The sequence below is a fragment of the Chelon labrosus genome, assembly GCF_963514085.1.
Source record: "Chelon labrosus genome assembly, chromosome: 15".
Taxonomy (NCBI): Eukaryota; Metazoa; Chordata; class Actinopteri; order Mugiliformes; family Mugilidae; genus Chelon; species Chelon labrosus.
In genome coordinates, this window is record NC_140348.1 from 15,039,581 (window position 1) to 15,061,098 (window position 21,518).

General features: G+C 44.0%; 1 protein-coding gene across 2 annotated transcripts in view; it reads right to left on the reverse strand.

Moving 5' to 3' along the window:
• The window catches only part of tet1 (tet methylcytosine dioxygenase 1), a 29,286-nt gene that overhangs the window by 3,805 nt on the left and 3,963 nt on the right, over positions 1 to 21,518 (reverse strand). For both annotated transcript variants that reach the window (XM_084561386.1, XM_084561387.1), the window contains 8 exons: positions 3,835 to 6,088; positions 3,343 to 3,433; positions 2,706 to 2,799; positions 1,632 to 1,840; positions 1,386 to 1,536; positions 959 to 1,048; positions 546 to 683; positions 267 to 443 (listed from right to left, as the gene is read on the reverse strand). In XM_084561386.1, the coding sequence (XP_084417512.1) occupies positions 267 to 443; positions 546 to 683; positions 959 to 1,048; positions 1,386 to 1,536; positions 1,632 to 1,840; positions 2,706 to 2,799; positions 3,343 to 3,433; positions 3,835 to 6,088 (3,204 nt within the window). The remainder of the gene's footprint in view (positions 1 to 266; positions 444 to 545; positions 684 to 958; positions 1,049 to 1,385; positions 1,537 to 1,631; positions 1,841 to 2,705; positions 2,800 to 3,342; positions 3,434 to 3,834; positions 6,089 to 21,518) is intronic.

Sequence of the window (21,518 nt, forward strand, 5' to 3'; positions counted from 1 at the left end):
CTTGGCAATTACCCGAGAGGACAATCACGTATTACCACCAGTGTGGCTCATTCCTCATTTCAGATCGTTAAAAAAAGAGAAGGGAGTTAGAGATTGTTGCCTCTTCTCATCTTACAAAAACTGTTTATGTAATACTCCCACTGCCAGAGGGAGGAGACAAAAGTTCCACACTGTAGCTTTAATAAATCTTTTGCAACAAAAGATGTGAATCACTAACAAAACAAACATGATTACATGTAGCAAACGCCGCATTCCTGTCAACTCACCTCTCGGGGAAAGGAAGACAGAACTTGCAGAGCGCCACTCTGCATCTTGGCCCACTGTCCCTCAACACGGCCAAACTCATCCCTTTCAGAGATCTTGTAAAGCGGCAGCACATGGAGCTGCTCATCTTCCGGTATGTTACGCACTGCTCGGTTATCTTCCTTGGTTAAAGTGCAAACCTGAAAAGTCGAGTTGTTCAACAATATCTGATCAATACCTGAAAAGACTGACCCAATAACTAAAACCTGATGAAACAGACCGGGGCTGTGTCACCCTCTTACCACAGTGCTGCCGTTATTCATGTTGCTAGTGTCCTTGTGAGCGTGAGCACAGAAATCCACGCAGGCAGTGACCCCAGAGAAAGGACGTCCCTCCCTCCTGCCCAGCCGGCAGTCCTCCCCTGCTGTCTCATTTTCCACCTGTGAGAGGTGAAAGGACAAGACAAGAAAGAGTTTGGGCTTGTGCTGAAGACTATAAAAGACACAAGAAAAATCCTTTTGTATGCGAAAGCACACATTTTCAGTCTGGACGGTTACAAACTCAAAACTTCACATAGTTTAATTAAAAGCAAAATACATAAATCCGGAGAAAAAACTGTGATAGAGGAGAAAGGCAGCACTATAACATGACATCATGTCTATAAATACTAGTCGAGGACAGCTGAGGAATATCAAAGGTGCTAAATGTTTCCTACCTGGTTCTGGAAAGCCTCAGGAGCCAGTCTTCTGTAGAGAGGTGCGAGTTCAGAGGCGAGACCTTGTAGGTTGTTCTCTATCTTCTCCTCCTAAAAGTAATAGATTGAACACAATCGCTTTAAACATCTTGTTTTAAATGTAGTTTACTTCTAACCGTTTATCCAAGTGATTGTAATTTTGATGCTAGCCACAAGGAGGCAAAAAAAATAGATCAGATGAGCTAAGTCCGCCTTGATGAGGAATAGAATGAGATTCAACAATATTGTAAGAAGGAGAGTCCACATTGACTGCACACAAAATATGTTCTAACATAACTACAACACCAGGAGAAACCAACAAGACAATAGTAGATGATTTTCTTTAGGATTTGTGAAAACTGAGCTGCTGTCTCTCTCTTTGATGCTATAAATCAACACACTCCCTCACCTCCTCCCGGTAGTCTCCAAGCAGGCGAAACTTGCGGGGCACTTTGCTGCGGGCAAACTTACATCCATTGAAGTACATGCTCCAGGAGCAGCCAAAGGAAAAAGAAGCTCCGCAGGTGTCCGGGTCCAAACCCTGACACGCACATGTGCGGCTGTGCAAAAGGAGTGGAGGGAGAAGAATTAAAAATAAAAAAAAAAAGCAGGGTGCAAGAACAGTCATTGAAAACACAAAGAAAGAGGTGCTCACTCTTCGTTGAGGGCACAGCGGCGGCTGGTGGGAGAGCCGTATTTAAAGAGGGTGTCCGTGAGGTCCTGGTAGAGGTGGTCCGCCACCGTCCGAGGGATTCCCTCCCACGCCAGGATGAGGATCACCAGCACGGCCGTGTCACAGCGGTGCCCTGGTCTTTGGCGGACCAGACACAGCAGCTTCTCCTCTTCACTGCCGCGCCGGATCACCTGTCACACGATTTTGTACACACAGAAAACAAGTGTGCAGATGACTGACAGATGAACGACAACATCGCAACACAGACAAATACAGCAAAGTATTTTTTTAAACAACATCACAAATATCCCACTGAGTTAGAATCACTCTCACTGATTAGCCAAGCCACCGGACCGTGTTAACGAATGGTTTAAAAAGGGCTATGTTTTGGTCTTTATGATACAATGGGAACCAGTTAATAATCCTAATAATTAAGTATTCCTTTTAAGTGTTCATTTTGGATCTTTTCACATGACAGCGCATAAAAAAAGTTTATAACTATGCTAAATAAAGCTAAAAAAAGCAATAACAAATTGTTTCCATGACACTTTGTATCACGAGAACTCGTCTTCTTCCGGCTAGCAACCCTAGAGTTGTTGCTGCGTACATATTTAAATCAAGACAGACGCCTTCTCGCAAACAAACAATGTGCTGTTCCCGAAAGATATGACAAAATACAAAAAAAAAAAAAAAAAAGAAGCGAGAAGCGAAACCCCAGCAGCACTTGAGAAACGAGTCATGGCTGCTAGCGATGGACACAGAAAACAAATGCGCACGGGGAAAGCACCTGTGGCTTAAACCGCCCTCGTCGAGCGAATCGATAACGGCCTTGGTGAGTCAGTTTTTAATATTATATTTTTCCATGCGATAAACATACAAATGCCTGAAATAAAGCAAAAATAAACATCTGACGTGGACAGATGTGATCACAATAAACGTTCGTTGTGTTCGTGATCCAAAATATACTGCGGTGGGCTCGGCTTCAATGTACAGCAGACACATTCAGGACATTCAGGACGATCAGGAGAGCATGAACACAACACACTAACCACTTACCCATTTAGCTATTGGACACCCCTGGGAGCTCTTGCCTTCTTTCCCAGTGTAAACAACAACTTCCACTCTTACTGCATTCCCTTTGGCACCGTACCTGTGATTCACACACACACACACACAAGATATAATACATCTGAGCTACTGACAACAGTAACAAGTGTTTATTATTATTTAAACTTGACAAAAAAACATTAACAAACATTTGTAGCCACGGTTGTAATCAATAAACTGGGCAGACTGTCGTTTTGTCAAGTAGTCCACACTACTCCAGACCAGTGATGCTGTAGAAACACTAACTTAAATAATGTCTATCCACTGAAAACTGCTGAATTTGAATTTTTCGGTTAAGAGTGGCTGTCACATGGACGCTGACAGACCACAAGTTGTTTCAAACAAGCTGTCATCTTGGTTTACAGGCCCCTCGTCTCAGCTCTAGGGGTTTCCTGTTTGAGCATGCTGTGTTAGTGTGTGTGTGTGTGTGTTTAGAGAGACAGCCTGAGCTTTTTCAGCAACGCTTCCTTTTAATGACAGAGTGGCTGTGACCCCGCCCCATTCCACGAAGCCTGTGGCTGACTCGTAGGCTTTGGTTGTAAACACGCCCACACAGTGTAAATAACGCTGCCTGTAGTTACTCTACCTGTTCTCCATCAACTCCCTCACTGCAGTTACACTGGGTCCTGCCCCAAGGTGAGTGTAGTAAGGGCCTTCCTCCTTTTCAATGATTTGGTCTGTGGAAAACAAAAAAAATAATGTTAATTAAAGCACAATGACCCGATCAGAGACTACAGTTCTATAAGTGCCGCTAATACATTGATTTACTTAGTGGTCACCAACTAGCAAGTACGCATTTCAAGACCAAATACTTCATAATGGGTCAACGAGGACCCCAAAGCCTCCTCTATATAAGGCAGAGAAATGCAGCCTTCTTTTGCTTGAACTGGTCATTATGAAATATCTTGCGTGTGTTTATATCAGACAGAGAGAAACAGAAAATGAGAGTGAGTTTCAGGTCAAAGTGCTGCAGTCTTACTCGAAAGCAAACTTTGATAGGAGACCTAGTTACAAAGTGGAACATATCCAAGGTGACACACATGCAGGCGCTACACACTTTTCTCATGATCCAACTCACCCACGCATTGACAGGATGGAAGATCAGCCAGTTTTTTGGAAGGTGTATTAAGCAGGTTCTTGGTCGGGGTGTCCAGAAAACTCATGGGAGACTCCAGAAAGCTGTTGACGCTGTTCTTGGATGGAGTTGACTCTGCAGAGTGGCTCTGAACCCCATCGGTAGCCGTGGACAGGATAGTGACGGGTCCTGACCTTTCCAGCTTGTAGTAACCCTGCTGGCTTGGAGGAGGGGACTGACGACCCCCGGAGAAGCCGTTAGCCAGACCATGGTGCCCAGTGGTATGGTTGAGAAAAGCGGGTTTTACTGGGCTGGTGTTAGGATCAGCCCCGTGCGGCAAGCCACCATAGGGCTGCGATACCTGAGATAACAAATGCCTTTCACACTCCTCTGGTCCTGCAGCGTAACCGTTGCATGGGTTGTGTTGGTGAAGTGGACCATTGGAAAGGGACCATGGCTGGTTTTCGGGACCAGGAGTGTGATTGAAGCTTTTGTTGTAGTTCTGAGTCTGCTGCCCTAAGAGGGTTGCATTGTGATGGATGAGTTGCCTCCTTTCCTCTTGAGCCTCAGCCAAGTATCTCTTCAGATCAATCTGAGTCTCTGGCAGGAATAGGTTCTTCTTGTGATGAAGGCCAGACTTTCCCTGCAGGAGAGTCTTCTGGCCCCTGCTTTTGTGCGGCGTTTCTCCGTTTGGCATACGTTTAGAGAGGGGGGTCCTGCGGTTGACTCCCTCATTTAATCCATCACTTTTTCTCTTCCTGGGCTTGGGAGGCGTAGCTTTTGTTTTTTTTACAAGGGTCTTTTTCGGAGTGGGGGGTTGCTGGGATTTGTAGTTATATTTGATAGCCGGCACAGGGGTTCCTCTCAGAGGGTTGTTCTCTGACAGCAGGTTGTGTCTGGATTGGATGATGAAGGCCAGGTCTGCCAGCTGAGCTGCCACCTCCTCTTCGTCTCTGTTTCTCCTCACTTTACCAACCTCCCCGCCTGCGCTCCCTCCAAACCAACGCTCATGATCCTTGCTGAACTTCATGTCACTGGTGTCTTTGTAGCTGCATTCTGACTTGATGACATGAGAACCATAGCCCTGGTCTGTCCTCCTGCATGGTGCTTTATCGCTGTCTGAGCTGGCCTCTAAGAGGTCCTGCAGAGACAGTTTGGGGTTAGAGCTCCAATCCCGGGAACGCTGGATGACATTCCCCTGTCTGGCCACAGGGGGGTGTATGACTGACGTCTGGTGTAGTGGTGAGCTGATGACCGATACTTTGTTGTAGCGGATAGCTGCTGTAGGTTTAGCTTCTTGCAGGGCTGTACTGGTATTGGAAGTTGAGAAATGTTGACTAGAAATGGGATGTTCACACCTACTTTCAGCTTTAATGGACCCTGGGGTGCTTTGAGGTATAGCTGCCAGCTGAGTCAAGGCCTCAATAGCAATAGCCTGATCAAAACTAAGATTTCTCCTCTCTGCCAAAGACTGCACACTTGGTATCAAGACATTTGGAGGAGATTCACTTTTTATGGGCTGAGGAGTCCTTTGCAGGTTAACAGGAGTGCTTTTCTGACACAAGTCATTCTTTAAGTCTTCTTTCTCTTTTTTGACAAAGTGCAAGTCTGGTGGCTCCGTTTTGATGGTGTGAAGAATGGTAGAGCGGGAGCTGAAAAGTTTTTCCTCCAGTCCCTTCCTCTCTGTGACAGAAAGACACACAACCGCCGCCAGTGTAGACAGCGGGTCTTCGCACACCTCATCTTCATCACTCAGCTGTGTGGTGGTCTGTTCAGTGATCCACATCCACGGCTCCTCCAGTTTGATCTTCTTTAGTGGAACGGACATGTCATCTGGAGGAGTACTAGGTCCGTTCTCAGAGCAGTCTTTAGGGATTGCAGCTATTATAGTCCTCTGAGACTCTGTTGTCACTGTAGTCCTTTCATAAGCAGACTTCAGATCAGAGTGTGACACACTGTTCATATTAGCACCATTCGGTTTCGTCAGGTTCTCCACAGAACCGTTCTTAAAAGTCTCAGAAGAGCGTACATGTTGGTGAAGTGCATTGCTGGTCAGCTCCAGCCTGGGCTCTCGTTTAATAAGTGCTGGCCGTCCGCCTTGGTCTGAGGCCAGGTTGTGGGTGAGTAAGTGGGTGATGGGGGGAGATTGTGTATGAGGTATGTGGCCTTCCTCCCCCTCATCTTCCTCTGCTGCCATGTGGGTGTCATCCATCTGTGCCTTGCCTTTGCCATTTACCGACCCACTTTCTGGAACCACCTGAGAAACAAACAAGAAGAGAAGAGTTGACTCAACAAGCTCTGGCAGAGAACAGTGATTCAGCTTCTTCTAAACAGTCACGCCACACAGCATAACAGACTGCCTCGCAGCATGGCACGAGCATCTGCTGCAGCCACTACCAAGCCTGTGGAAAAAATTATGGCATGGGAGGAATCTGCATTCTATGAATCTTGCCAAAAGTGATCTCTAAACAGAAAAAGAATAAGTTGTTCACAGCTGAGGCTTCAATCAGGACTGCATTCCTGCCCAGGATGTGGAGTGTTGAAAGCCACAGACCCACAGGTAGCCGAGAGCCAACAAGTAAACATTTGGAGTCACGCTCGGTTCATGACTGCGTCACTACCGGTGGGTCACTGAGGGCATGAGTGAAACGTGCATGTACATGCTGTGTTTGTGCTGGGTTTGTAGGTATGTTTCTGGCCATGCGTGTGTTTACACACATAGCTGCCCTGCCACGTTAAACCATGTGTATTGTTAAGTGATTGATTAACCCACGTTAGGCTTTACTTGCTCAAAACACTGATGACCCCTCAGCGAGGACAAATTCTGATAGCCAGGATCACCCAAAGGTCTACAATACTGACGTATTGATTGCTTCCAAAAGCCTTGCTGAAAACACAGTAACACAGACTGGCTTATAGTGTCCGAGGAAGCTTTATCAAGGCTTTGAGGAGAGTAGTTTTGCTACTACAGTGTGCAATAATAATGTAGTTGACATGCTATCTTAATGACTTAAAAGGGCAACACTTTCCTGATAAAATATCTCCAGCTTATATACAGTATTCCTGCAACTGAATATGTGAAAGGCTTCTTTATATTTCAGCATTTGAAGAGATCAACTGAAGTCAAGCTGCTTCTTATTTTCAGACCCCCCCACCACATTCAGAACAGCAGTCTGATTAAAAATGTTGCAGCGTGACAAAGATAAAAAAATATACCGCATCATGTGCCAACAATCAGCTGACGAAAGTATCTTAAACTCATTTGCAGGAGCTGCAGGATGTGAACTCGCTCTTGTGAGCTGCTGTGTGTACTTTATGTTTACGTGTGTGAGACGTATCCCATTCTCCCTCTAATGAACTGGTGTCACCGGAGGGGAGCTGGAGATTGCTTCTTTATCGCTGTTTACCTGGCGCAAACAGCCATTAAAGTCCATGACAGCCACTGTTTTAATGTGTTTTACAGCTGGAGATGTGTACTCCAAACTGACAGATTAAGAGTAAGCAGCTACAGCTCTTCAATATAAACCAGACTCCACTGAATCCACAGACCAAACAAAAAACACTTGTGTTTATCACTTGCATGTGCTCTGGTTAAATTTTTTCTCCTCATAGGGCACAAGCCAGGTTTATATTTTTACACTTTTTAAAGCATTTAACGACATAAAAGAGCCTCAAGTATATAGAAACACACCTTTTCACAAAACCGACCCAAAGTTGGAGCTGGAGTTTAAAATGTTCTGCTAAAATGCGTGTACAGTGAAAAACAGCCTTGTGACATCCCACATGTGACGGCTGTTAAGCAAAGGCACCATTCGTAGGGGAAGAACGTGCTGAAAAAATAAGAGATGACACAGTCTTCCAGAGTTAAAAGCAATAAATTAAAGCTGAAAAGCAAAAGGTGTCAAATGCAGCACTGAGGTCTGAGAAGATTAATACTGTGCAACCTCCTGTATTGGGTGTTTAACGGAGATCTGCTTCTGTCAGAGAGAAATTCTTTCTGGAGGTCATTTATTAGTCATGGCGATCGGTATATTTAGTTCGAGCTGACTGATCAAAGCTGTCAAAACCACATTTCATACCAGGCACTTTAATACACGTCATATCGTTTCCTGTCTGTGATTACTCAATTTATTCTAGGGCTTTCATTTACTTTGTGATATTTGTGAAATCTATCAGTCTGGTAAAGCGACTGATTCTCAACCTAGACCGTGTTTCTGACACCCGAGCAGCTGCTGTGTGAATCTTGCTGCATTCACGAAAGCGTGAAAAAGCAATATGTGCACATGTGCTGTTAGGAGCACATGTGCGATTGAAGTCAATGAATAACATCTATATCATTATTATCTCTTTAGGAATGTTTTTTTTTTTTTCCAGATGGATTGCTAAAAATACATCAAACGTGCTTTTCTAGATAGAAAACTGTTGCTCTTTGATTCTGCTGGACTGACCCTGCTGAACCTGCTGTATTTCCTTTTAGTAGAAGCTGAATTGTCATTTGGCAATTGAGCAGTGACTATGGAGCTGTTAGTGATTAATAACATGTTGAGATCAGACAATATCCTGGAGCTGATTGATCACAGTCTTGTCACTGATGTGGCATTCCTGATCCCTTTCCAATCCACTTCCTCTTTAGTCCCTTGCGCTGTCCGTGGCTGTGTTTTACTAAACTATAAACTGATGCAACAAACAGGTGTAGCACAAGCTGAGGCGACACCAGCGGCGTCAATGCACGCGCCACGTATAAACGGGGCCGCCGCAACATTCAAATTAGAGGAAGAGTGAAAAAGATGGGGCGCAGGGCAGGAGAGAAAGGAGGGATACGGTGGTGTCACAATGAACTGCTTTCAATGACAAAGCAGCACTGGCCGTCTTCCAGCGCTGCACCAGACACACGTGTGTTTGAATGCATGTGTATGCGTGTGCGTCCATGTGTTTAGGATCTGTAGCCGACATCAAAGTGCAGCCCATATTTTCAGTTATGTTACAATCAGTCTTACGATAACAAAAAGCCTAACGCAAGATGTAAATGTAGAGTCATGTGTTCTCATTTAGCCCCTGGGTCTCTGAAGAGACTCTGGGTTGGTGATGTGTTGGGGCTGTGCCTTTGTGTTGCGCTTGTTGCATCTGCTTCAAGACATCTGAAGTCACTCTCACACGTACATACTGCTCTTACTGCAAAACAGTCTTTTTCTATTGTCTTAGATAAACATGGTCTAACTGGTGTGCGTGTCAAAGCTTTAAGAATCAACAAACCGTGTGCTCGAGTAGATAAGGCTGAGTGCTTCGCACACAAACACACGTTCAGAGACCTGCCATAGCAACATAAGTATGAGCACTTCTTGAATCCTAACAACCCCCGCTCTCTCTCAAGAGAGACATGGGTCTCCAAGGAGGTTTGTGGTTAGTGTGTAATCATTCGTTACTCAACAACACAACACACACACGACATGTTCATACATACACACCAACTACTACAACAAAAACAGAGACTTAATAGGCGGCGCTCGTCTTGTTCGTTTTGTGGCTAATCGCACGTTAGGACCGCCACCTCGCAACGCTCAGACAATAACACACTGAAAAAGCGTGCTTCCTTCCTGGCTCAGAGTGTAACTAGCGGTTTATGTGTGTTTCTCTGAACACGTGAGAATTTCCTTCATTCATTGAGTGAGCGTTTCCTGTCTGCGCTGAGCTCAATGTCGCAAAGTCGACTCGCTGCATAAAAACGGGTGACACAGAACGCTTTACATTGATGGCAATAAACCAAATAAACTTAAAAAGAACTCAAAGCTTAATCAACTCTTTCCGCAAAGCACGCAATAATATTACTATTATGATGTAGTAAGTGTAGCCTGCTGTATTAAAGTTAGGCTTGCAGGCACTCCACTCGTCAGAAAACAGCAGGTGCAGAAATATGGCTGTCCAGAAAAGGGGAAGAAAAGAAAAGGGGAAGCAAAGGGGCTCTTCATACGGTATAATGGCTAGAAAAGACGTGCAACAGGGAAAAAGCAGAGGGGACTCTGTTACCGTGGAAACTGACCTCTTTGTTGCTGAGTTTGTTGTCACATCCTTTAAACACACCTGGAAAAGACAAGTCAAACACTCACACACACACACACACAGGAGCCTAGGTCCTCAGTCATTTAGCAGGAACAATAACAACACCAGCTTCCAAATAAAGCAGCTCAATGCAGAGAGAGAGAGAGAGAGAGAGAGACCGAGAGAGACAGAGACAACCTCTACATGAGCTCCAGTGTAGCTGACCCATCTGCAGCGAGACAATAGACACCGGGGGTGAACAGTCTAGCTGCCTTTACCTTGTCTGTCCTCGGAAGAAGCCCCTCCAGTTTAGGCAGCATATCCCTAAAAGGTATTGGTGGCCATCTTGCTTTGCCGTCCTCCAGCCTCAAGAAAACGCTGGCTACAGTAGCCGTGCACAGGGCAAGCTCCCGGGTGTCATGACTGGGGTGACTGTGAGCCGCCGTAGCAAAGTGCTGCTACAGCAGACACACACGCTTGCCGCACACACACAGACGTATAGACACACACACATATGGGATGCCTTTCGCAGACGCAGACAGAGCCTCATCAGCCAATGGCGTGAGGACCTTAGCGGCTTGTAAATTATCTTCCATGCCTAGACTCTCCTAAACAAAGGATCCCCTATGTGGGCTTTTTACTCCAGCCCTACGCACAGGGATTGGAGGAAAGCTGTGGCATGGACATGCTGGATCTGGATCACAGGAAAACAACTCCATCACTGCTGAGATATTAACCCATGAGGCACTGAATTCTTTGCCCCACTGTTGTAATGATTACTCTGGTCTAATCGGTTGAGAGGCAAAAAAATAAAATCAATCCAAACTGCCCCATATCAGGAAAAATGCTAAACATTTGCAGCTCCCAGCTTATCATGTTTCTTGTAGCTTATCTTTGAGTTAGGGTTAGGGTTTGTTGGAACAAACAACAGGACTTTGGCTCAGCATTTTAAGAATTTACGGCCAAAACAAGTAACATGCCATAAGCCTTATTAGTGTTAATGTACTTTAATAGAGCATGATAGGCTCCTGAGTAACATACTTTTTCTCTCAAGCAGAAGCGAACATCACATGACATTTTCCCTGGCCAGCGTGCGTTTGTGTATGTCCCCCCTCGCTCAGAGTTCATATCTATCATATTATAAGGAAGTGTTGCAGGAGTAGGGTGAAGCAAGTTGTATCATGCCCTTTAAACTGGTTACACACAGAGACATGCACATGATCTAGAAATGTGAGAGACTGCGGCGGGAGCAGGAGAGAGGACGCGTCTCTTCCTCTAATTCATCCAGCCCCGAATCCCCTTTCCCTTTCTAAACAAACCCCTGAGGAAAACCCGATCAGTGAGGAGATGAACACAAGAAGACGGAAAGATAACAACAGAGACAGAGAAATGTTATGAGAGAGTTAAGTACTCGTCCCCTTTTAAAGGCAATCATGTGGCCAAGAGGGAGAGGTCACGCCAGGACAAGGAAACACGAAGGCAGCCGGAGTCGGTGCCTGTCGTTAACACTCGAGCAGCCAGCCTCAGCTGTGTGTTTTGATTGTGGAAGCGGAGCTCGCGCGGCTCAATCCAGACACAAAACAGTAGCAAGGTAGTGTCACGATTGCGATAAACACGCTCGACAACAGAGAGACGTGACTGCACACGCACAGTACAGTCATGGTGGAAGATCCAGTCATATATTGACGGATTTATCGGCGAGCCACGTCAAAATCTAAAACACATGTTACACCGAGTCAGCCTGAATGATCGACCAATGCGGCACATGACGCGGTTTATGCTGATTCCTCACATATAACACAGTTTATGAACATATGCATTTTCAAACAATCTTGTCTGCAACATCTTAAACGCTACGGTGCCATTTTTAAAAAAGCGTGCATGCGTTCACAGCAGTGAGAAGTCTGTTTTGTTTTTTTATCACACTACAAAGTTCACCAGTCAGTTAGTCAGTTGGGACTTATCACAGTCAAACTCCTGCATGGCGTGGCTTCGTCCACATGTGGTTTCAGAGCAAACATTTTTTTCAGACCCGTTGGAACAATGCCAGACGGTGAATGGCTTTAAGCATTTATTTATGTTGAGCACGACTGCTCTCACTGTGATTCATGTTCAAAACCGGCAACATATCCCCGGCTAATAATTTAGTGCTACATCTATAAATACACCATTAGCATAAAAACACTAAGTCATCTTTGCTCCCCTGCAGTAATGATCACAAGTACAGCTGTAGACTAAACACTTGAAGTATGCACAGTTCATGTGAGTGCAGCGAGCTGGAGGTAACTTATATTATATATAAAAATAATGTGGTTTTCTGACTGTCAGTCACTACAACAATATATTCTCAGCTATGGATTAATGACTATAGCTAGAGAAATCATACTGACTACCAATATGGACAACCAGAAGCCTTTCAAATCTGAAATATAGTTGGTGCATTAGCTCTTTTTCTGTGAGGCAATAAGTTCCTAGTTCCCATGTTTTATGTGCTAGGATTTTATTGTAAAACAAACAAAACATTACATCTGAGCACTCGCCATAAGCTGTTAAATAAGAGCCTTATCAAATATAGCAAAGCGTGTATAAAAAAATTAGGATTAGGGGAATTCTTACCTGGGTTGTTATGAATTAGAAATGTTCATGTCCCCATTAAAAATAAAAATCCATGTAGTAAATCATATAGTAAATGTTACTGGGTTCTTGGCGTTTGTCATTGTGACAGTGGCTGAGCTCTCCTCTGAATTAGCAGGTAGTCCGACAGGTTTGACATTCAGACAGCAACTACAAACCACTTTGTTAAACAGGTTACACCAAGCCAAACAATAATACGGGCCTGTGTAGCATGCACACTTACCAGCTGCTACCATGCACTGTAACTAACAACTAGCATGAACCTTTTCTGCAGTTACAAGGGTTGATAATAACATTTGGTACTTTTAGAACCACATGATTCATCATCTATAATGTTAATTTAAAACAAATAGTTCTTCTCTGTTTATAATCTGTGTGTGTTTCTATCACAACATGATTTATAAAAAAAAACATGCACAGTATAAGACATCTGTATCTTCAGACCCTTCAGCCTATAGATTAACCCTCCTCCTCCTCCTCCTGCTGCAGCAGCCGCTCCACTCCTTCGTCCAAGAATACTCTACAACTACTAACAAAAACACACCGCACCCTTCATTTTTTAGCTCTTTAAGTGTCCCATATGGTTTTTTCCCTTTAACGAGCTGCCCCGCTCTTGTTAGGAACAAGTAGTCTGGACATTAATCACCCTGAGCTAGAGTACACGAGCACAGCAAGCGAGGTAAAGAAAGCCGTTCTGCACCACAGTCGTAAACTGCCTCTCACACATGTGGAGGCTGACCCACTGGAGATCGGCCCAGCGATGGAGGTCTGCCAAACGCGATGGATGCCAACAAGTTGTCATTACTGCCATTACTGCGGACGCTAATGTAAACTTGTCACCTCATTTGCATGGAAAAGCTGCAGATTTTGTGTGAGCGGTGGCAGTTTGGGAGAGTTTCTCCTCTTCTTTCCTTTTGTTCTAAAGTTGTGACTTTATACTTTATCACCTTCGTCGTGTCAGATGAGGAAAAGGGAAGTTGTGATATCCTGGCAGAGATGTGTTTGTGTGAGTGTTGAAGTAAGTGGTAACATCCATGGGAGAACGGAGCAGCACATCCAGTCCACGCATGCACATCCTCTCACACAATCACACACACCCAAACACCACTTTGCACAGGTCAAAGCCCGACAGACCGACACACAACAAGCATTAAGACGCAGAGAATCAGCAGCGGTAATCATTATGGAAACGCCCACATTAGCATTCGGATCCTTTGTGTAATTTGTGCGAAAGCCAATTTTCCTTTCGGAGAACCTTGAAACTATAAAGTGTGTGTTACCTGAGAGGAGGCTGCAGCATGGCTCACATTCAGAAGACCCCAGAGGCTGCTCACATATCTCATTCCTCTCTTTTCCAAAAGAACATCTGCAGACTCAAGACTGTGACTAAATGCCTGCACTGTGACTCTCTGCACTCTCTTCTGCTTCCTCGACAAACACACACAATCGCGCACGCGTAAATAAAAATGCATGTTTGCAGATTTCATACTTCCTGCATGGACAGTTTATAACCCATGGGCGAGGCTATTTTAGGGACATTAAGGATTGTCATTCAAAGTTCTGCTTCACACACACAGACTGTGTTATGCAACATACTACAATCACACTCTCGGAAGGAAATGTGCAACGGTCAACACCACACCCTGAACCCACGTGAACTCAATTTGGGGGCTGACAATAATTGGTCAGTGCAAGGGGACAGCAGGTCACTCCAACTCCTGCCTCTGTAGCACTTGCAGGAGACAAGTTTGAACGCAACAACAAAACATCCTCTTTAATTTTGAACTTTTCGTGTATTCATCTGTGTCCACACTTGCAGAATAAGTCAGTAGACATACACAACAAACATCTGCACAAACACCCAATTTTAGTTTAGTTCTGCAGTGCTGATTCCTGTCAGTGTTTCACCTTGGAAAGAGTTGGAAGACAAAGGTGAGCGGGTCTCTCAGTTTTTGTACACTGACATACATGCAGAGACAGTGACCCAAATACAAACACAAACACACACACATACACACACACTATGCACGCATAGCAGCAGGAGGACCTCAGATCCTCTCACAATGAGACAGGAAAAGAGCTTACTTAAGTTTGCACTAGTGCAACATGTTGAGTAGGCACATTTACCATATGACACAGACCCATACACACAAATGCATACATGCTAGCACGCAGGCTGGTACTTTAAAGAATGACTGCACGTAGGAAAACAAAGGGAAAATGGACAAAAGATTAAACAAGCCCATGAATTCACAGCAATCATCGCACGATAGTGGACAACATTTCAGAAATAATGACAGGAGGGACCAAGAAGATTTCATCCTCTTCAGGTGGAGAAGCTATATTCTAAATCACACAGGTTAGGTTGATGCATGAATGAGCTCTGGTTTCTCTAGAAGGAGGCCATTGTGTGCCCTTGGCAGGATTTGAGTGGCATTTCTTTCAAGGGGGCAAAGTCAGGATTTCTTTTCACCCAGAGAAACCAAGTGGCACGACTTCAAAGCTTATCCAGGGACTTAGAGCCTCACAACAGTCAAGACACGCCACAAACTCACAGATGCAAGGAACCTATCCTGAGAGGGCTCAGAAGCGAGGCAATATCAAAGTTTAACCCTCCAGATATCTTGCGAAATTATAAATATTATAAACACATGCAAACGATCACAACTCTTTGCATTGCAAATGACTGGCAGCTGAATCTGCATTAAAGCCAACAGACAGCATCAGAGTGGAGTTTCCCTTCATTAAACCACGGTCTGGTTATATATGAGTCTTCAACCTGGCACGGCCTGGGCCATACATCTGCCCTGATGTACTTTGTGGACTTTGGCCAAATAACTGAGGCACAAATTTGATAAAACAGACATTTCCCCTCGTCCACAGAGCCATTTTCTGAGCCAAGCCTGCAGCTATTACAGATAACTACCTCGCAGGGTTGTTTTAAATTTAATTGGCTTGGATCAAGCTAACAGAAAATACAGAGCAGCCCAAACCACAGGCAAGCACACGTAATAAAGTGCTGTGCTGAAGAAGAGGAGAAGTCAGAGAAGAGAGTGCTGGCTAAAGCACAACTCACCCTGTTTGGTCAGAGTGAGTTGGCCCTGTTAAAAGTTTGGCAGTCGTTCTGACATTTAACAAATCTTACGTGCTACCTCGGCCCCCATCTGTCCCACGCGTTTACGTAATGAAGGTGAAAAAACAGCGGGTGTGGATGTGCATTTGTCCTTCAGCTCACTGCCAGAGTGCCCACATGCATATGTGGAGGAGGAACCTGAGCTCATTCTAGTGAAAGGAGATGACTTCACTTTCAATGACACAGAGTGACACATGAAACAGCTTAGAGAAATATTCTTTTGCTGCTGACCATTTTCTAATCAATCTACAACTATAATTACATCTTACAGAGCTGGCTTCGTAATTTGATGTTCAGCCAAAGATGTGAACTGTACCTACATTAAAGCTATATATGACCTAACGCTACAGTCCAGACAACTCAGAAACCAAGATGTTATGATTCCAAATGGAAAAGTTTGAGAACCCTGTGAACATCCATCTATCTCGACTTCACGGAGTAGCAGTTGTCACCCATTAAAGCGAATAAATCACACTAACACGCAGTAAAACCTATTCAGCGTGTGGATTAATGTCAAAACTATGTCAATGTTATCATTATTATCATCATGTGGTGTTTTTCCGCCCCTGTTCATTTTCTGTGTGCATGCAAGGAGGCTACACTGCTGACAACAACATAATCACCAGCTAACAGAGGAACCAGCTTTTTGAGGTCAGCCATGTTGTTTCTGTTTACATATGGCGCCGTGAAAGGCTTGGAGGTATGAAAACAGACTCCGACGTTGAATGGAAGTGTCATGGCTGAAAAGAACAGATGTTCCAAATGTATTTGTGCAGTTTACCAGTAAACTGGCAGACATAGTAATATTGGGTTCAGTTGTTTATTAAACCCAAAAAACATCAGAGAGCAGCACAAGTGACTTGGTACAATGTTATATACACAACTATTGTACAATGGATTCTCAATCATCCAGTTTATGTTTATCAAAAACAAAGTCTACACAAAGACAAATGCTGTCGACTGTAGGTTGGATGTTGGTTCGATTCCACCCAGGTTAATCTGAACAACGTCCTCCAATTGCAGGTAAGTGTTGGGTTGTCATGAGAGTTTCAGGTGACCCACAGATGCAGACTCCCTACAAGTCACACTGAACTTTAAAAGCCACATAGATGTAGGGCTGGGCTTAAAAATAATATTTTTCCAATTCAAACTGTGATCTTTATTTGAAAGATCTGATATCAATTTATAAAATCCTAGGATCGATTTTTAAAGTATCTTCCATTTCCTGCGTCCTCTTGTTAGAAATCTTGTTGTAGGCTTGCGAGGCTGGTTTCACATCACTAGTCCGGAGGGATTAGTCCAACGAGATTAGTCCACGTTTTGAGGGAGATCCACAACGTGACAGAAGGTACAATTCTGAGAGCGCCGTCATGGCCTGAAAGCTGGTGAGTGGCAGCATTTTCAATTTCAACAGGATGATGACAAGGAAGAGCAAAGCCATATGCAAGATGTTCCAACTAGAGGTGAGGCATTGTGGAAATCAGTAGCGATACCTAGCTCTACTAGGATGAACAGTGGAACTTCAAGAAAACTCAGAAAAGTCCTGTGGCCGTTGTTATAGCTTAGTTTGTGATATTGTGTCAACACGTTTGCACGTGTACCATTAAAACAGTAAATCCTTCAACTCCTTTTCCACTAATTGCTAGTACAACATCGTGGCAGCACAACATAACACAGTGCCACAACATATATTTAACACAACTATGTTAGGACTATTTTAAAATATGTAAATAATTAATTTAGGCAATCGTTACAGACTACTAGTCCTGTTATTTACATCACATGTATTATGTTAAACTATTTCGATTAGTACACATGGATTTAGAGGATTTTATTTACTTATTTATTTAGAGTTGATTTACAGTGAAAATGCAGGTATTTTTTGGTGCCTTTAAGGTGATCATCTTTCGTAGATGGCCCTTCCTTATAGCTGACCCACTAGGAGCAGAACAACCTGCACAGTTTAACCTAATTACCTGGATTCAGGTTACCGAGTTCAAAGTCTTAAACCCGCAGTGGTGCATGTCTACTGGTTATCTCCAGTAATCCTCATTATGACCCTGAGCATGCTCCACCAGACAGCCTTGGCAGGTCAAAGGTTAGCAGACAGAGTGGTCACTATAGCAACCATCAGTGCGAAAGACCTCCACTGCTGTCTGTGAGAGAGGGGGAAGAGGGCTTCAGACTTGACAGGAGCATCCCCGGGGACAAATCACTCTCACTTTACATTAAGCTGGCTCCATTTGAGAACAATGAGGGTGTTGCTGCACGATGGCCTGGATTACAAGCTGTGAAAGAATAAGAACGGTACCGCACGAACAGCAATGTGCATGAACATCCCCCTCACATACATGCAGCTTTGAATATCTGTTACAAAGCAACACTCCCTGCTGGGAGCTGCAGGCTGCCTCTCCTCCACACCAGCGCTCTGTCTAAGAGATGGGACCAGTGTTTTCCTGATGCACGTGCTGCCTCAGCTGGGCTACTCCTCCAGCAAATGCACTGCAGCAGAAAAAGGAGGTGTGGGAGGAGTGCTGGAGATAAATTAGTTTGCAGGAGAAGCTGGGCCGAGCTGGCAAGCTGACTAGAGGCATAAAAGTTATGGTTTGTAAAAAGGTGTACTGCCCAGCTGCAGCTGTATTCTACTAAACTGAATGCTTCCACTGCTATGTAATTATGGCGCAGCTCAAACTAAGCTTAAGTGTGGCGCACCAGGTGCATGGTCTTGATAAATACAGTGACAGAATGAGACACCAGCACTCAAAGATAATAGTTAGCAGTTGTAGTAAGTGATGTCTTCTGCATTAATGCAAGGTGAGTCACATACATTGTATGACTCCAGGGCAGCACTGTGGTGCAGCGGTTAGCACCGTCAACTCTGTAAACTATCTTTTAAAACACAAGCCATGTTGGGGGAACCATCTGTTTGAGGCCGGCCGGGTCACGACAGAGAACGGATGAACAGACAGAAGAGAAGGGAGGAGAGGAGGAGAAGAGAGCAGAGACCAGCAGATAAACTGCATTCAGATAAAGCAACAAGAGCGCATGATAGCTGATGCAAAATGCTTGAAATACTTTCCTTCTAAATAATAATGCTATGCCTGTCACAGGTAGGTTGAAATAATTTGAATAATCTCTTTCAAATGAGAACACACTGCAGGAACAACAGACTAACAACAACAATATCATTAATTTACGTATCTCCAGACATACCAAGGGTTTGTGGGATTCCCCATTGTTCAAATGCTGATGATGGCCGTATGTTACAACAATTTTACTGAGATGTAAATAACAGCATTTATCAATACTGATGCCATACGAAAATTGAGCGTACAGCTCTAAAGATGTCAAGACTGTTTCAGTCAAAGTCACAGGGCAAATAAAGGAGCTTTTGCACTTTATGAATTGCAGCATTTAATGTCTAGCGTTAGAACCAGTTCCCAGTCTCATCTTCCCTCTCCAATACAAGGCAAGGCCACGAGGGGGACCTTGGAAACCTGAGTGAAAACAGACATTTTTGAAAGCCTACACTCTCAATATCCTCCACTCTCTTTCTCACAAAAAACACAAATCATGCAAATTTCCCTTTGATAACAGTATTTTTGTATTTCATCTCCATATACAAACTCCTTACTCAGTCCAATCTGTGTTCAATCTGAATTGTGTGCATTTTCGCAAGTATGTTTTGCGTCCCATCTAATGTTTTATGACAGACTAAAACAGAAACCTACCACAGCCACGCCAAACACTGCAGCTCACTATGGCAAAACCAGGAACAGAATCCACATGCCACTACACGAACTCCCCATCGGCCTCTGAACCTTTTTAGGAACATTCACTAAAAGGGTGTGTGAGCCTGATCTGCAAGACAGGCCGGCATTCACGGTAACGTATTACTCACGCATTAAGTACACACGAAATACACCCAGATGCACCCGCAGCGAGTTATAATACAAAATCAGAGATAACTTGCTCCACCTGTTCTTAGAGTAAAATGAAGGATGGAGTTTGGGATTTCACCCACAGTTCATCATGATGATAGTCATCCTGGCAACGCGGGCTTGTTCCGCCCACTGGAGTTACACATAATCAAACAAAAACGTGTTTCCAAGGAGCAAACACAGGCACTGCTGTACGTAGGAGAAGGCCAATGTGATGTCAGTTAAGGGTAATGGCAAAACAACAACTGGCTCTGTTGCTTGAATGCGAGTGGATCGCAGTTCTGAGTCACGGTGGCATGTGTCACACAGCAAGTATTTAACGTCAAAAGTCACAACCATATATATTGTGGGTCATTGAGTCAGTACCAAACACCCACCCACATATGACCCACAAATCCAAACAGTATGGTCGCAAATCTCTGCCTGACCTGGTCTTTACCTCCTCGTCCTCTTACCCTCAGAAATAGAGCACAATGGTCTTCACAACTAATACTGTAAGTGTTATATAATCAGCCCTAATCTGCTACTGCCACAACTCTGAGGGCGCTCTGCCAGCGCATGTATGCACACAATAGAGCACACATCCACATGGTTCCTCGCACACAGTTGCTCACACACCTCCCCCAGCCACATGGACACCACTGAACTATGTACATGGTTATGCAGTAGCACAAGTAGCCAGCTGTTGGAAGGAACTTATTCTCACATACTGAAATGATCCAAGAATATGTCTGCTTTGACCTCTGTCCATACGGGCTGGGTTAAAGCACCAAAGTCACAAGTGCAGTGTGGCATTCAGCTAACACATGCAAAAAAATAAACCTACATGAACACTCACACACTTCTGTCTACTAGTCGGTAGACTCACTCCAAACATGCTAACAAGTACACAACACTTACAAAATAATTTCCATTTATGCTATTGTTGTAAATAATTGTATTTCTTGACACTCAAAGAAACTAAGTCCAGTGTTTACATGATTCTTTTTTGGTCTCCACCAACTTTGGAGAAAAAACTCTACGTTACTAGATGCTGGATATTCCTTCAACTGCTGGTGGGTGAAGTTGTCTTAACTGCTACTTGGTGTTGGGTTATGTATAGCTGGCTTATCAGGAAAAAACAGCTCCCTTCCCAAGGGGAAATGACACTGACAAGAGACCCAAGACTTAACTATGAAGTATTTACGTATGCCAGAACCCAAACTAACAAGCTTGAAAGCATGGTACAGTCTATTTTTACAGTGTGCAAAATGCACCTTCAATAACAAACACAAAGTGCATAGAAACTCAAACAATGACAGATTTGTGTTGGTGCAGCAGGAGCAAGTTACAAACACAACTTTGACATATTTATGTTGAAATTTCTGGAGCCAGTTGCTTGCTTATTGGAGAACATTGCCAATCAGTCTGTTAATGTAAATTCAATATTCAGCCTCTCTTAGCTCATATAGGTACTGTATATTAAACATTTAGGTTCTTATCCATCAAGCACTGGGTTGGTTCCAATTTAATTCAGTTGCATGCATACTAGTCATAAAGAACTATTGTCAGGTCCAAGCAGAGGTCCTGAAACAGATGGTATGGCCCCTACAGAGCCCTGATCTCAACATTATTGAGTCTGCCTGGGATTACATGAAGAGGCAGCCTAAATCCTGTCCAGTGCTGATGTGTGTATCCTGATTTGGTTTAGACGTGTTTCTCTAGCAGCACTCAAATGATAATGTGAAAACACTAAAAATCACTAGAAGTGTGTCACTGGGTTCTCTTCCAAAATGTGCATTCATGACGACATTCAATGCCACTGTGCAAAAACATCTGGCCCAAATAGGTTTTAATTACTTACCCATCCACACACACACACACACACACACACGAACACACAAGCGCGCACACATACACAGTCACATTGTGCAATAAATTAAATAGTTACTCTTGAGATTACG